Source organism: Hyla sarda, chromosome 8, assembly GCF_029499605.1.
Source record: "Hyla sarda isolate aHylSar1 chromosome 8, aHylSar1.hap1, whole genome shotgun sequence".
NCBI classification, from domain to species: domain Eukaryota; kingdom Metazoa; phylum Chordata; class Amphibia; order Anura; family Hylidae; genus Hyla; species Hyla sarda.
This window is the reverse complement of record NC_079196.1, coordinates 173,944,240-173,957,533: the sequence shown is the minus strand read 5'-3', so window position 1 is coordinate 173,957,533 and position 13,294 is coordinate 173,944,240. Positions and strand designations below refer to the sequence as shown.

The 13,294-nt window shown below is 41.7% G+C and overlaps 1 protein-coding gene across 2 annotated transcripts in view; it reads left to right on the top strand.

The window, feature by feature from the left end:
- The window catches only part of CRYM (crystallin mu), a 71,040-nt gene extending 68,065 nt beyond the window's left edge, over positions 1–2,975 (top strand). For both annotated transcript variants that reach the window (XM_056536254.1, XM_056536253.1), the window contains one exon: positions 1,424–2,975. In XM_056536254.1, the coding sequence (XP_056392229.1) occupies positions 1,424–1,497 (74 nt within the window). In that variant the 3' untranslated portion in view covers positions 1,498–2,975. The remainder of the gene's footprint in view (positions 1–1,423) is intronic.
- Positions 2,976–13,294: the final 10,319 nt, after the last annotated feature.

Genomic DNA, 13,294 nt, shown 5'->3' with positions numbered 1-13,294 from the left:
GATCACTGGATTAAAACATCCAAAAAAACTTGTGTGTTATTTTCAGGAACCCAAACTTTCGAAAATGCGACAAAAATGTAGAAAACTATCCTCAGTGGTCTTACAATGTGAACACATTGTAGGACATGTTAATGCTTCTGTCACATGGAAATGACATTCATAATTAAAAATAAAAAATAAAAAAGGCATGGAATTAGATTTCTGCATCAAAATCCACAGGGTTTGCCATTAAAACTGCTTGTACTCTACTTGAATTTTACTTCTTTTCAGTGGTTTCCCCAGATCCTATTAAAGTCTATGGGATTGAGCTCAATGCTTGCATAAAGTATGCTAAAAGGGGCACAACATTTGCTGTTTTGGATGGAAGAATTGTCAAGTCAGGATCTGAAAGAGCGCATTTTGTACCTCTGTGAATGTACTCTTAGCAAGAATTAAAGGGGTTATCAACTAAAAGGTGACTTTAGTACTTTCCTGCCAGACAGTAATGGACATGCTTAGGAAGGATACAAGCTTGTCTTGGGGCTAAATGGCTATGTTGCGAGTCCACCATAATTTCCTGTTGGAGTTCCCTCTTTCCAACCACAAGTCCCAGGTTCCCTTGTTTGTAAGTGTGAGGTCACTTATCTCCCTCCCACACAGCAGCCACCCTACCCATTGAAGCACACCTGGGAAAATTCCCTGCAGCTCTTTTGGAGAATGATCTCCCTCCCACCCAGCGGTTGCTCCACCTATTGAAGCAGAAAGGCTCCCTTTAAACACCTGACTGGTGATGTAATCTCTCGGGCCACATTGTAACCTGAGACAACACTCATTTTGTATGCTGTTAAAGATAAACATCAGGGCAAACATCACATAAGAATTGTGAGACCATTGATCAAACACAGGTACAGACACTATTTTATGGACTACACTTACTTTACTGCCCCTGTAGCATAGTCAAATAAAAAAACAAGTTCCTGTAATACCCCTTTTAAGCTCCAAGTTTTTTATTTTTTATTTATACAAATTATACACCGAGCTCTGATCAGACTGGGATTGGCTCTAATGGGGATCCTCTAGTGAGGATAAGTAATGATACTGTTACAGACCCTGAAGGTAAAGAAGACAATCCAATTCGAAGCTGCTTTAGAGTTATTTGCTTGCTTAAGTAGTTGATTCACAAATAATCTAGTGGACTTTATTAATAATATGACCTTTTTTTTTTTTTTTTTTTTTTTAACACAGGGATAACAGGTAAAAAGTGCACTTATTCTGTATACATAACGGTGGCCTCCAGAATCATATCCTTTATTGACTTGGGGTACCGCAATCTGAAAGTAGCAACCAATAAGGATACAATACATTTTAAGAATATCTAATGTAATGGCTAAGATTAGGATTTGTTTTGCTTATTATAACAGTTGTGTTTCACGTCTCATTTCAGGCATGGCCATTGAAGACACTGTTTCAGCAAAAATAGTCTATGACTCCTGGCAATCGACTAGAGGAAATAAATAAGCAAGCACTAATGTGCATCAATTTTAGGAGTTATCGTACAAAATGTTTCCAGTAAGCATTTTTTCTAGTTTTGCCATTGCGCTTTTTATGGTTATTATTCCTGGATAATCATATTTTTATTACAACTGTTAAACATCATTGTTTTGCTGTCTAATTAAAGCGTTCCTGTCATAGTGCAAAAAAAAAGAAAAAAAGTGATATGTTACTCAGGACCCAATCCTGATCATGTGCATATGATTTTTATGTGTCTCGGACCTATATATCCAGAGATATAAGCATTTATCTGCTGGTGAGTTACTTTTTCATTGTGCAGGCTGGAGGGGGCGTGTCAGTCTGTCTCCCTCACAGGAGCAAGCCTGGGCAGTCAGCCAATCAGTACTCCCTACTCTGTAACCCTTTCCTCTCTGGTTTTATGCTGTGTCATGTGTCAGAGGAAGATACTCGGGGCCTGCCTGCAGTAATCAGAAGACATTATGGTGAATTCATAACAGGATAAAATGTATAAATATAAGAATAGATCTTTATAAAATTTGTGCAAGGATTTTTTAGATAAAAGTACAGCATTTTTATGAATACATGTTCTATCTGTTTTATCTTCTCCTAGTCAAGCTGGATGCTAATCAGCATAGCTGTCACTATGTGTGTCATTCATCTTTCACAGACTCCTGAATGTCTGATCAACTTCTTTGTCATTCAGGAGTCCGAGAAAGCTTTGACTATTTCAGCATGCTGGGAGTTGTAGTTTATTAACAACTGAAGCTGCAATGTTTGTAAATAACTGTGTTAGAGCAGTGTTGCCTCCAGCTGTTTTAAAACTACAGCTCCCAGCATGTCCACACATCATTTATCTGTAGTTTTGCATACACTAAATAGAAATCTCCTATACTGTATACTGGTATGCTTTTCGGCCGGTATCCAGTATGCTGTAAAATCTAGACTAGTCTGTCTGGCTAGAAGACAGGCGACCCCTGGTGGTGGCTATTTTGAGCTTGAATTTCAGGTGAAAATAAAAAATCTTTTTAACAGGTATATATAGTGAAATGTCATATTATGAGTCCTGCAATATATGAAAAGTTTTTTTTAACAATGACAGTGCCTCTTTAAATATAAATTGTTGCCTAGTAGCTGTAATATGACAGGAAATTGTAAATCAACACATTGGGGGAGATTTATCAAAACCTGTCTAGAGGAAAAGTTGCTGAGTTGCCCATAGCAACCAATCAGATCACAACTTTCATTTTTCAGAGGCCTTTTCAAAAATGAAAGAAGCGATCTGATTGGTTGCTATGGGCAACTCAGCAACTTTTCCTCTGGACAGGTTTTGATAAATCTCCCCCATTTTCTCTGTTCTTAAGAAAAATCTTTTATAATAATAATAATAATAATAATATTGTACCCATGATATGGCTGTGCTAAACATATTGTAACAGTGCAACTTTCTCTGAGAGCAATAAACTATAAATATTGGTTATGACTAATTACTTGGTGTCTATAAGTTAATATAAAGGCTTTGGAGGGCTTTCTTTGGTCACACAGTCACCCAGCCTACTTCCTCCTCCTGAGCATGTGGGTCAATGCTGCGTATGTGCCCTTCTGTGCCTGGTTAGATTAACCGCTTCCCGCTATAGTACGTCCCAGCACCCGACACGTTTGCGCACTGGGACGTATGCATACGTCCTAGCGATCTCCGGCACTGCCGCGGGCAGCGCAGGAGATCGGCGGCGGGACCCGGCTGTCAATTACAGCCGGAGTCCTGCCGGAGCTGCGATCACGCCGGTCCCGGCAGCATTAACCCCGTAGATGCCGTGATCAATCCTGATCACGGCATCTATGGTTTTGACAGGGGAAGCGCTCTCTCCCTGTTCACCAATGGCGGCACCGCTGGTCGCCATTGGTTGCTATGACAGCAGGAGGTGAGATCATGACCTCCTGTCTGCCTGCTCCGGAAGCCTGTGAGTTCCAGCCACAGGCTGGATCACACAGGCTGTACTGTGTGCAGCTGATCGGGTCATACTGTCTGCAATACAAATGTATTGCAGCATAGTATAACCTGTAAAAAAAATAAAATGTAAAGTTCTTCAATAAAAGTATGAAGTGTAAAAAAAATTTTTAAAAAAATGCCCCTTTCCCAATAAAAGCCCTGTATTATCACCAAAAAAGATCAAAAACACAAATCATATACATAATAGGTATTGCCACGTCTGTAATGACGTGTGCTATAAAACTATAATGTAAATTATCCTGCACAGTGAACACCGTAAAAAAAAACATTAAAAAAACTCAAAAATGATACCAATAAAAAGTGCAGCTCATCCCACAAAAAATAAGTCGTTACTCAATGTCGTCGGACGAAAAATAAAAAAGGAATGTAGGAAAAGGAATGGCAGAAAAAGAATTATGCTCAGAAAAAGAACATAGAAAGCCATGTAAAATGGGTATCGCCATAATCGTACTGACCCACAGAATAAATATAACATCACTTTTACTGCAGAGTGTACTCCATGAAAAATGTTTTAAACGCCAGAAATTTTACAGTTTTTCACAAAAAATGCTGCATGTATCAACCAAAAAGCACCACTTATATAAAGTACAATATCTCATGAAGAAACCATCTCAGAATCGCTCCGCTCAGAAAAAGCGTTTTTAAAGTTACTACCATTTAAAGAGATACATGTCAAATAAAAAAAAAAGAGCCTGGTCATTGAGGTAAAAAATGGGTCTGTCATTAAGGGGTTAATACACATGACAACCTGTTCAACTTGTCTGTTGTTAAAGGAGTACTCCACTGGCCAGCGTTCGGAAGTAAATGTTCCAAACGCTGTTTTCACGCTGCGGGGCCGGGCCACGCCCCTCGTGACATCACGGTCACGTCCCCTCAATGCATGTCCCATAGACTTGCTTTGAGGGGGCATGGTCGTGATGTCACGAGGGGTGTGGTTGACCCCTGCAGCGTGAAAACAGCATTCGGAACATTAAAGGGGTACTCCGGCACTTAGACATCTTATCCCCTATCCAAAGGATAGGGGATAAGATGTCTGATCGTGGGGGTCCCGCTGCTGGGGACCCCCGTGATCTTGCACGCCGCACCCCATTAAAATCAGTCCCCGGAGCGTGTTCGCTCCAGGCCTGATTACTGTCGATCACGGGGCCGGAGCGTTGTGACCTCACGGCTCTGCCCCCATGTGACGTCACGCTCCGCCCCTCAAGAATTTTGCATGGACATTCAGCTACAGCAGAGTCCCATTGATATCAATGGGATTCTGCGGCCCTGTGCACATGGCGGAATTTCCACAGCAGATGTTTCTGCCGTGGAAATATCCATTCTGAAGTCTGCAGAAAGAACAGACATGTCTAATCTTTCTGAGGAATTTGCACGGAAATGCATTGTCATTTAAGAGATGTTCTGCTGGCACTCCGCTGTCGAGGGAACATCTTCACGGAAATTTTCCGTGCGAACATTTGCCCGTGTGAACATAACCTTTCATTTTTGCGTTTTCATATTTCTCTTCTCACCTTTTCACAGACATAATTCTTTATTTTTTTCATCCACAAGCCCAAATGAGTACTTGTTTTTTTTAGAGCGGCCAATTGTTCTTCGCAATGACACCTTTCATTTTACCATAAAATTATGTCGAAGCAACATTTGCAAATTTTGGGGGGTTTAATTTTAGTGCAGTGCTTTTTATGATAAAACTGACATGTTATCTTTATTTTGTCAATACAATTAAAATGATACCGATGGTTACATGAGTGTCCATTATTGTACTACTTTAAAAAGAGTAAAACATTTTAAATAAAATAAGTATATCAAAAATTGCCCTATTCTGACTTTTTCTTCCCGTATGTTGGGCTGTATGAGGGATAATTTTTTGCTTTGTGATTTTATCAGTACCATTTTTGTTTTAATGAAACTTTTTGATTGCTTTTTATTCATTTTTTTTAAATCAGCAATTATAGTGTTTGGTATAGTTTTAGTTACGCAGTTTACCGTCATTTAATGCTTCTGACATTTCCACATGTGACTGTGCAGCCTGCATAGAAAGTTTGGCCATCCTGCACACTGGAGAAGGGTTAGAGCCCTCCAGTGGTCATTTGCTCTTATTAGGCCCCTGAAATTATATTGTGGGAGTTCAATGAGCCCACCCAGACACACCAATTTTCACAGGCACCTTTATTTTAACTATAGATGCTGTGATCGGCATTAATCACAGCATTTTTAGGGTTAAAATGGTACGGAGACAAAAAGAAATTCCCTCTAAATAAGCCAAAACTGCCATTAAGATAAATAAATAAATAAACCTTGATTTGTTTCCCACCACTTCCCCAGTGCCACCGGTATAGCTACCCAGTCTTCCAGGGAGGACTTCTTCCTGTTTCTTGGGGTTGACACATAACATTGCAGCTCAGCTAATCACCACCACAGCGACGTCCCACCTCCGCTGGTGATAGGTGGGGTAGCCCAGTACAGGAGTTGCTCTCCTGTACCCCTTCTGTCCTGTGTGGCGGACTATATTTCAGTGTCCCCTGGGTTCACCTCCATGCCTTGTACCTTAAGTGGTTAACAGTGTCCTATGTTATTTATTGATTTGTCTTCCTATTGTTCATATGCCTTTAAATGTTGTTACCAAGTCCTATGTAACCGGGGAAGGTGTCAGTGACGAGGTGACTTGTGTGGTGACCTATGGGAATCCTCCAAATTGCTCCCTTATATACTGGGGAGGAGCTAGCATAGTCAGATGTGTCTGAGGTGCAGTACAGTCAAAACCTGAGAGTGTTTGGTGTCCTGAGAGAGACCTACGCCTAACCATGCAGCCACGCTTCAATCACCAAGTGCCCCTTCAGGTAAACGTCAAAACCTGGTAAACAACCACGGGGTGAAGTCTAGTCAGTCATAGTCCAGTCAGTCAAGTCTGCTAAAGTCAGCGTGGGTCTGCATAATTCAGTCCACTACAAGTCCCAGCGAGCCCACAAGTCTCCTAAAGTCACTGGTCATCTCCTTGGGCATATCTGAGCTGTAAAGACTATTCCATCAGTCTACCTCAGTAATGCTGCTGTTGTTCCGTAACCTTTCATCGGAGTGATTATTTGCCCCGCGCCTTGCCCAAGAACCATTGGCCATGCCTCGGGTGGTGTAGAGGATAACCACGCCCTGGCATCACGAACACAAGGGGTTAATGCCATCTTCCCCTAGGGTAATAACATCTGCACTTCCATGGCATTCTCACCACATAGGCTAAGCAGCAATGTGACATGTTGGGACCGGGCACCAGGAAGAAGACCAGGGCTGAGGCTCAATATATCACACTGGCTGAGGCGGGACATTGTTGCAGCAGCGTTTAGCAGGGCTGCTGTGTAATATGTTGGGCCCCAGAAGCAGGAAGAAGACCTCACTGGAGGACAGGACAGAGATAATGGTGGCAACAGTGGAGTGGTGAGAGGTAAGTCAAGGTTTTTTTTTTTATTGTGGCAGTCTGACCATATTCAGAGGAAAAAAAATTATCAGTGATTGCTGATGTCCGCCATTATTGGTAAATCCAAGGCTACAGATAGCAAGCGCAGCTCCTGTAGTCACTTCATAGTCATACCATAAATGTACAACAATGTGAGAGAAGTTACTCGCTACAGCTCTGTACACTCTGTACATTTAAAGCATGTGTGCTTAAAGGGGTACTCCGCTGGAATATATATTTTTTTAAATCAACTGGTGCGAGAAAGCTGAACAGATTTGTAAGTGACTTCTATTTAAAAATATTAATCCTTCCATCACTTCTCAGCTGCTGTATGCTCCACGGGAAGTTCTTTTTTTTATTTTCCTTTCTGTCTGACCACATTGCTCTTTGCTGACACCTCTGTCTATTTTAGGAACTGTCCAGAGTAGGAGCAAATTCCCACAGCAAACCTATCCTGCTCTTAACAGTTCCTCAAATGGACAGAGGTGTCAGCAGAGAGCACTGTGGGCAGACAGAAAGGAAATTCAAAAAGAAAAGAACGTCCCCTGGAGCATACAGCAGCTGATAAGATTTTTTAATAGAAGTAATTTACAAGTCTGTTTAACTTTCTGGCACCAGTTGATTTAAAAATAAAAATGCTTCCACCGGAGTACCCCTTTAAGGGTTTAAAGATATAATATATATGAATAGTGTGGCCTGATGCATTGCTTACAACAATCATATGCAATTCAGCCTACATATTAATTGTTGGAATTATTGCTATTGTCTGGTAGAAATCATTAAAATGTTAGTTACTAGCAAATAAAATATATTATCATACCTAGCAAATGTATTAATATCTCATCAGAGATAAGCCCTATGTACCATAGGAGACTTTTAATTGAAATATGGCTGTACATTGATACAATCTAATGAAAAAGAAGTAACACAATAATATCAGTCTTTAACCCCTTAAGGACCACGGATTTTTAAGTTCTTTTTTTCTTCCTTACCTTTTAAAAATCATAACCCTTTCAATTTTGCACCTAAAAATCCATATAAAGGCTTATTTTTTGCGCCACCAATTCCACTTTGCAGTGACATCAGTCATTTTACCCAAAAATGTACGGCAAAACGGAAACAAAAATAATTGTGCGACGAAATTGAAGAAAAAACGCAATTTTGTAACTTTTGGGGGCTTCTGTTTCTACGCAGTAAATTTTTCGGTAAAAATGACACCTTTATTTTTATTCTGTAGGTCCATACGATTAAAATGATACCCTACTTATATAGGTTTGATTTTATCGTACTTCTGTAAAAAATCATAACTACATGCAGGAAAATGTATACGTTTAAAATTGTCATCTTCTGACCCCTATAACTTTTTTATTTTACTGCGTATGGGGCGGTATGAGGGTTCATTTTTTGCGCCGTGATCTGACATTTTTAGCGGTACAATGTTTGTATTGATCGGTCATTTTGATTGCTTTTTATGAATTTTTTCATGATATAAAAAGTGACCAAAAATAAGTTATTTTGGACTTTGGAATTTTTTTGCGCGTACACCATTGACCGTGCGTATATGTTTATATTTAGTTTTATTTACTTGGTTTTTTTTTATGGGAAAGGGGGGGGGGGTGATACGGACTGTTATTAGGGAAAGGGTTAAATGACTTATGAACTTTTTTTAACACTTTTTTTGCAGTGTTATAGCTCAAATAGGGGGCTATAACACTGCACACACTGATCTTATACACTGTTCACTGCAAAGCCATAGCTTTGCAGTGATCAGTGTTCTCGGTGGTCGATTGCTCAAGCCTGCATCTCAGGCTTGGAGCAATCAATCGCCGAAGGGACACGCCGGAGGAAGGTAAGAGAAGCTCCGCTCGCGTCCCAGCTGATTGGGATACTGCATTTTCACTGCGGTGGTCCCGATCAGCCTCACTGAGCAGCCGAGAAGCTTTCACTTTCGTTTTAGACACGGCGTTCAACTTTGAACACCGCGTCTAAAGGGTTAATAGCGCGCGGCACTGCAATCACTGCCGCGCGCTATTAGCCCCGGGACGCCGGCTTCAGTTACATGGTGGGACCGACCCGATATGACACGGGTGTACACATTTCTACTGAGGAATTGGTCGGAGGTCCACAGTTCCCAGCACCCCGAAACGCGTTTAGGAGTCTGGCACTGTTCACACAGTCAGTATTCATCTGCAAACCTATATGTTCCGGCAACAGAGGAGTTAATTCAGCTACATTCCGCCCTGCCTGGCCACACCCACACTTTCAACCATCTCGCACAGCCTATACTTCTCGCTACTCAAGCTTCCACGTGGGACGCCATCCCCGGATCATCCACTGCTCCCGAACGTACCATCATCACCAGTACCATCATTGTTGCTCCCGAGCTGACTGACACTCTTGCCTGGAGTGTCAGAACAGTACCATCTACAGCAAGCCAGGTAGCAAGTGTGGTCTTCAGCACAGAACATCGCTGCACGCTCCTCTGACATCGGAGCCAATGGTACGGAACATCTTTTTGCACCCCCCTGCCATCGGGGCTGCTAGGGAGACGGGAGAATCAGCGCCCCCCCTCCCCACCCACTATCTGGGCATGCGAGGAGTATAAGGCTGCGATTTATAGCAAAAATCCATCAAGCCGCCAGAAGCAGTGGTGAGAGATACTTTGTATCATTTATTTGATCATTGACTTCATGTTACAAGCACATTGACTTTTTGTTACAAGCACACTCTGCCACAAAATTGAATATTCATTCATTCCATTTTTGTTTGCGGATTCCATCTTTTGTTTGCAGATCAATGGACCATATTCTACATATATTGGAACACTAGCACGTAGGACACTAGTTTTATATTTTATATTTTTGATATCCCACTAGGGCCCAGTGGGATTATCACTAGACAGTGGCAGTTTAATGTGTTACTTTGTCATTGTTTTATTTATTTATATTTTATTATACTGAATTGAAATTAAAATTTAAAATAATTTTTGACTAACGCTGCCATATTCCATTTTTACCCATATTATTATGCACCAATTGGTGAGGTCCTAGAGGTATAAGCTATATATTCTATTTGTAATTTATTTGTGTTGCCGGTGGGGTCCGGCTTTAGCTTTAATTACCTCGGTTCTTCTGTTGTGAGCTGCACCTAATTTTAAGATTTGTAAATTACTTCTATTTAAAAAATCTTTACCCTTCCTGTACTTTTTAGCAGCTGTATGCTACAGAGGAAATTCGGTTCTTTTTTCCAATTTCTTTTTTGTCTTCTCCACAGTGCTCTCTGCTGACACCTGATGTCCGTATCAGGAACTGTCCAGAGCAGGAGAAAATCCCCATAGCAAACCTATACTGCTGCTCTGGACAGTTCCTGATACTGTGGACAATACAAAAAAGAAAATCAAAAAGAACAGAATTTCCTTGGTAGCATACAGCTGCTAAAAAGTACAGAAAGGATTAAGATTTTTTAATAGAAGTAATTTACAAATCTATACCAGTCCTCAGTACACTAACTCTTCAAAGAGTTAAATGGCAACTGTCTGGCAATGCCAAGAAAGGAAATCAATATGATATACCAAAAATATAGATTTATTATATGTACCTCAATATATGAACATGAGATATGGATATCAAATAACAATTAAAACACAATTTAAGAAATGTTAATAATGTGCCTTACGTGGGGCCCCACGTAGGCACCTATAAAATAATAAAGGACGGATGCCACAAATTAACTAAATTGCTTGGTAAAACCAATATGTTGGTAAAATCAATAAGTATCCATATGGTCACCAATTCACACAAGGAATGAAAAAAAAAATGACTCAAATAAAACCTAGGTAAATTGTGTCCCCTATAACAGAGTAAATTGTCCTGCAATAAAAAGGAACAACTTGCAAATGAAAATACAACCTACAAATACAAATATAAATGTAATCTGAAATCTGCAAATGAAGTTGTTACGCCGAGCGCTCCGGGTCCCCGCTCCTCCCCGGAGCGCTCGCAGCGTTCTCCTGTTCGCAGCGCCCCGGTCAGACCCGCTGACCGGGGTGCGCAGCGATAATGTCCCCAGCCGGGATGCGATGCGGGATGCGCCCGCTCGCGGTGCGCATCCCGACCCGCTTACCAGACTCGTTCCCAGTCTGTGCTGTCCCGGCGCGCGCGGCCCCGCTCCCTAGGGCACGCGTGCGCCGGCTCTTTGCGATTTAAAGGGCCAGTGCGCCACTGATTGGCGCATGGTTTTAATTAGTGTGTTCACCTGTGCACTTCTCTATATTACCTCACTTCCCCTTCCCTTCCTTGCTGGATCTTGTTGCCATTGTGCCAGTGAAAGCGTTCCTTGTGTATCCCTAGCCAGTGTTCCAGACCTCTTGCTGTTGCCCCTGACTACGATCCTTGCTGCCTGCCCTGAACTTCTGCTACGTCCGACCTTGCTCTTGCCTAATCCCTTGTACCGCGCCTATCTCAGCAGTCAGAGAGGTTGAGCCGTTGCCGGTGGATACGACCTGGTTGCTACCGCCGCTGCAAGACCATCCCGCTTTGCAGCGGGCTCTGGTGAATACCAGTAGCAACTTAGAACCGGTCCGCCGGCACGGTCCACGCCAATCCCTCTCTGACACAGAGGATCCACCTCCAGCCTGCCGAATCCTGACAGAAGTACAAATAAATACAGAATATGGTGCTGATGGTATCAAACAACTGTGGTTTCCAATTGGAACCATATGTTCTATCCTGTAAATGAATAAATCGCGGTCTTAATATAGTCCTGTGTGAATTGTGGCCACATTCATATGTCCCGCATATATTGAAACAGTCTTTCTTTTTTGCCAATTGTATCCACTTAAAGATGGTATTAAATACACTATATCAGTGTTTTTCTATGTTTGTTCCGTATGCTGTACTCTCTATAATTGCTGTATTGATATGCAGCGTGATGGCTGTGAGATAAATTGTCGGCACTTTTGTGCCACTCACCGCTCCTACGGTCTAGCTGGCGGTGTCACGCTCGAGCTGGGGTGGCGATGTACGGCCACGTCTCCCTCAGCGAGCTCCGAGGATGGCAGTGCTCGGCCGGTCAGCGTGTTCCTCAGCGGCATCTGACATAAGCAGTCAGCTGATTGCAGGTCAGCTGACTGTTTTGTTGTAAACACTTATTTTGAGCAGAAATTAGAGCTTTTTTCTTTTCCAATAGACGGTTAGCATATGGTCAGTAATCCTAGGTGGATATAAGGCAATTCTTTCATTCCTGAGGTATTAATGTGAATAAGTCCTCATAGGTATTAGCGGGTAGAAGACGCACCAGAATAGGTGCTAAGTGTGAATACAGTTCAGTGGGATCCGGCTTCCAAATCAAACACCAAAGAAGAGTTAGTGTACTGAGGACTGGTATATTTTCTTTTCTTTGATTCAACCCCTTTTTCCTTTTTTGGGTGAGAGGTATCCAGTTAACATCGTACATTCTATGTTGTAGAGCTACGCAACCACATTTCTAATTTACAAATCTGTTTAACTTTCTGGCACCAGTTGATTTATAAAGACCTAAAAAAACATGTTTTACACTGGAGTACCCCTTTAACAATGCGTGAAAAAAACAGTCTTCAGCCAGAGGATAGGGAAGGATAACTTGTGTTTTATTGTCTTTTTTCTCTGCATCCTAGTGATTTCAGTCTTTTTTCTCTTACTTCATAGGATTAGGGTATTTTTTCTCCTCCTATAAAAGAGAAAGTATGAGGGTAAATAAGGTTTAATTAAAGGTTGTTAATACTTATTTATTCCTCAGCTGAGAGGAGTTCCTGTGGCAGAAAAGCCTCTTCCTAGAGGAAATATCTTGCCTTGCCTGTGAAGTCCCCCTTTCAGACACCTATGAGTTTTCACGCTGTCCGAATTGTCACCCTTGTAATCCAGACCCTGGGCCTTCTATCCAGGATGTTGTAATCTGGGTGTTTTGTTTAGAGCTCCATAAAGAAGCTGAAGGATTTATTCTCTTGTAAAGACCTAGATGCCATTCACCACATAGGTCCAGCTCAGTAATGTCTGAGGAAGGTTTTCAGACGGTAAATGAGATCCATTCCTTATTTTTTCCCTCTGAGGGGGAGGATTCAGGAAGATTTTTCTTCCAGTTGGATAAACACATTGGTTATTTAGATCCAACCGGTTAGGGGACCTGGATGTTGATATTGGGGAAGCTACATATTTTGCCTCTAAGGGGCCTAGGGCCTTCAAAGTGAATGAGATTCCTACTAGTCATGAAGGCCCCTGAAAAGAGTCCTGTATTAGTAAAAAGTCCATTTGTCATATTAAAAATATGGCAATAGCCAAACTCTCCAAACACATTGTGGTGCCAGTAGATGA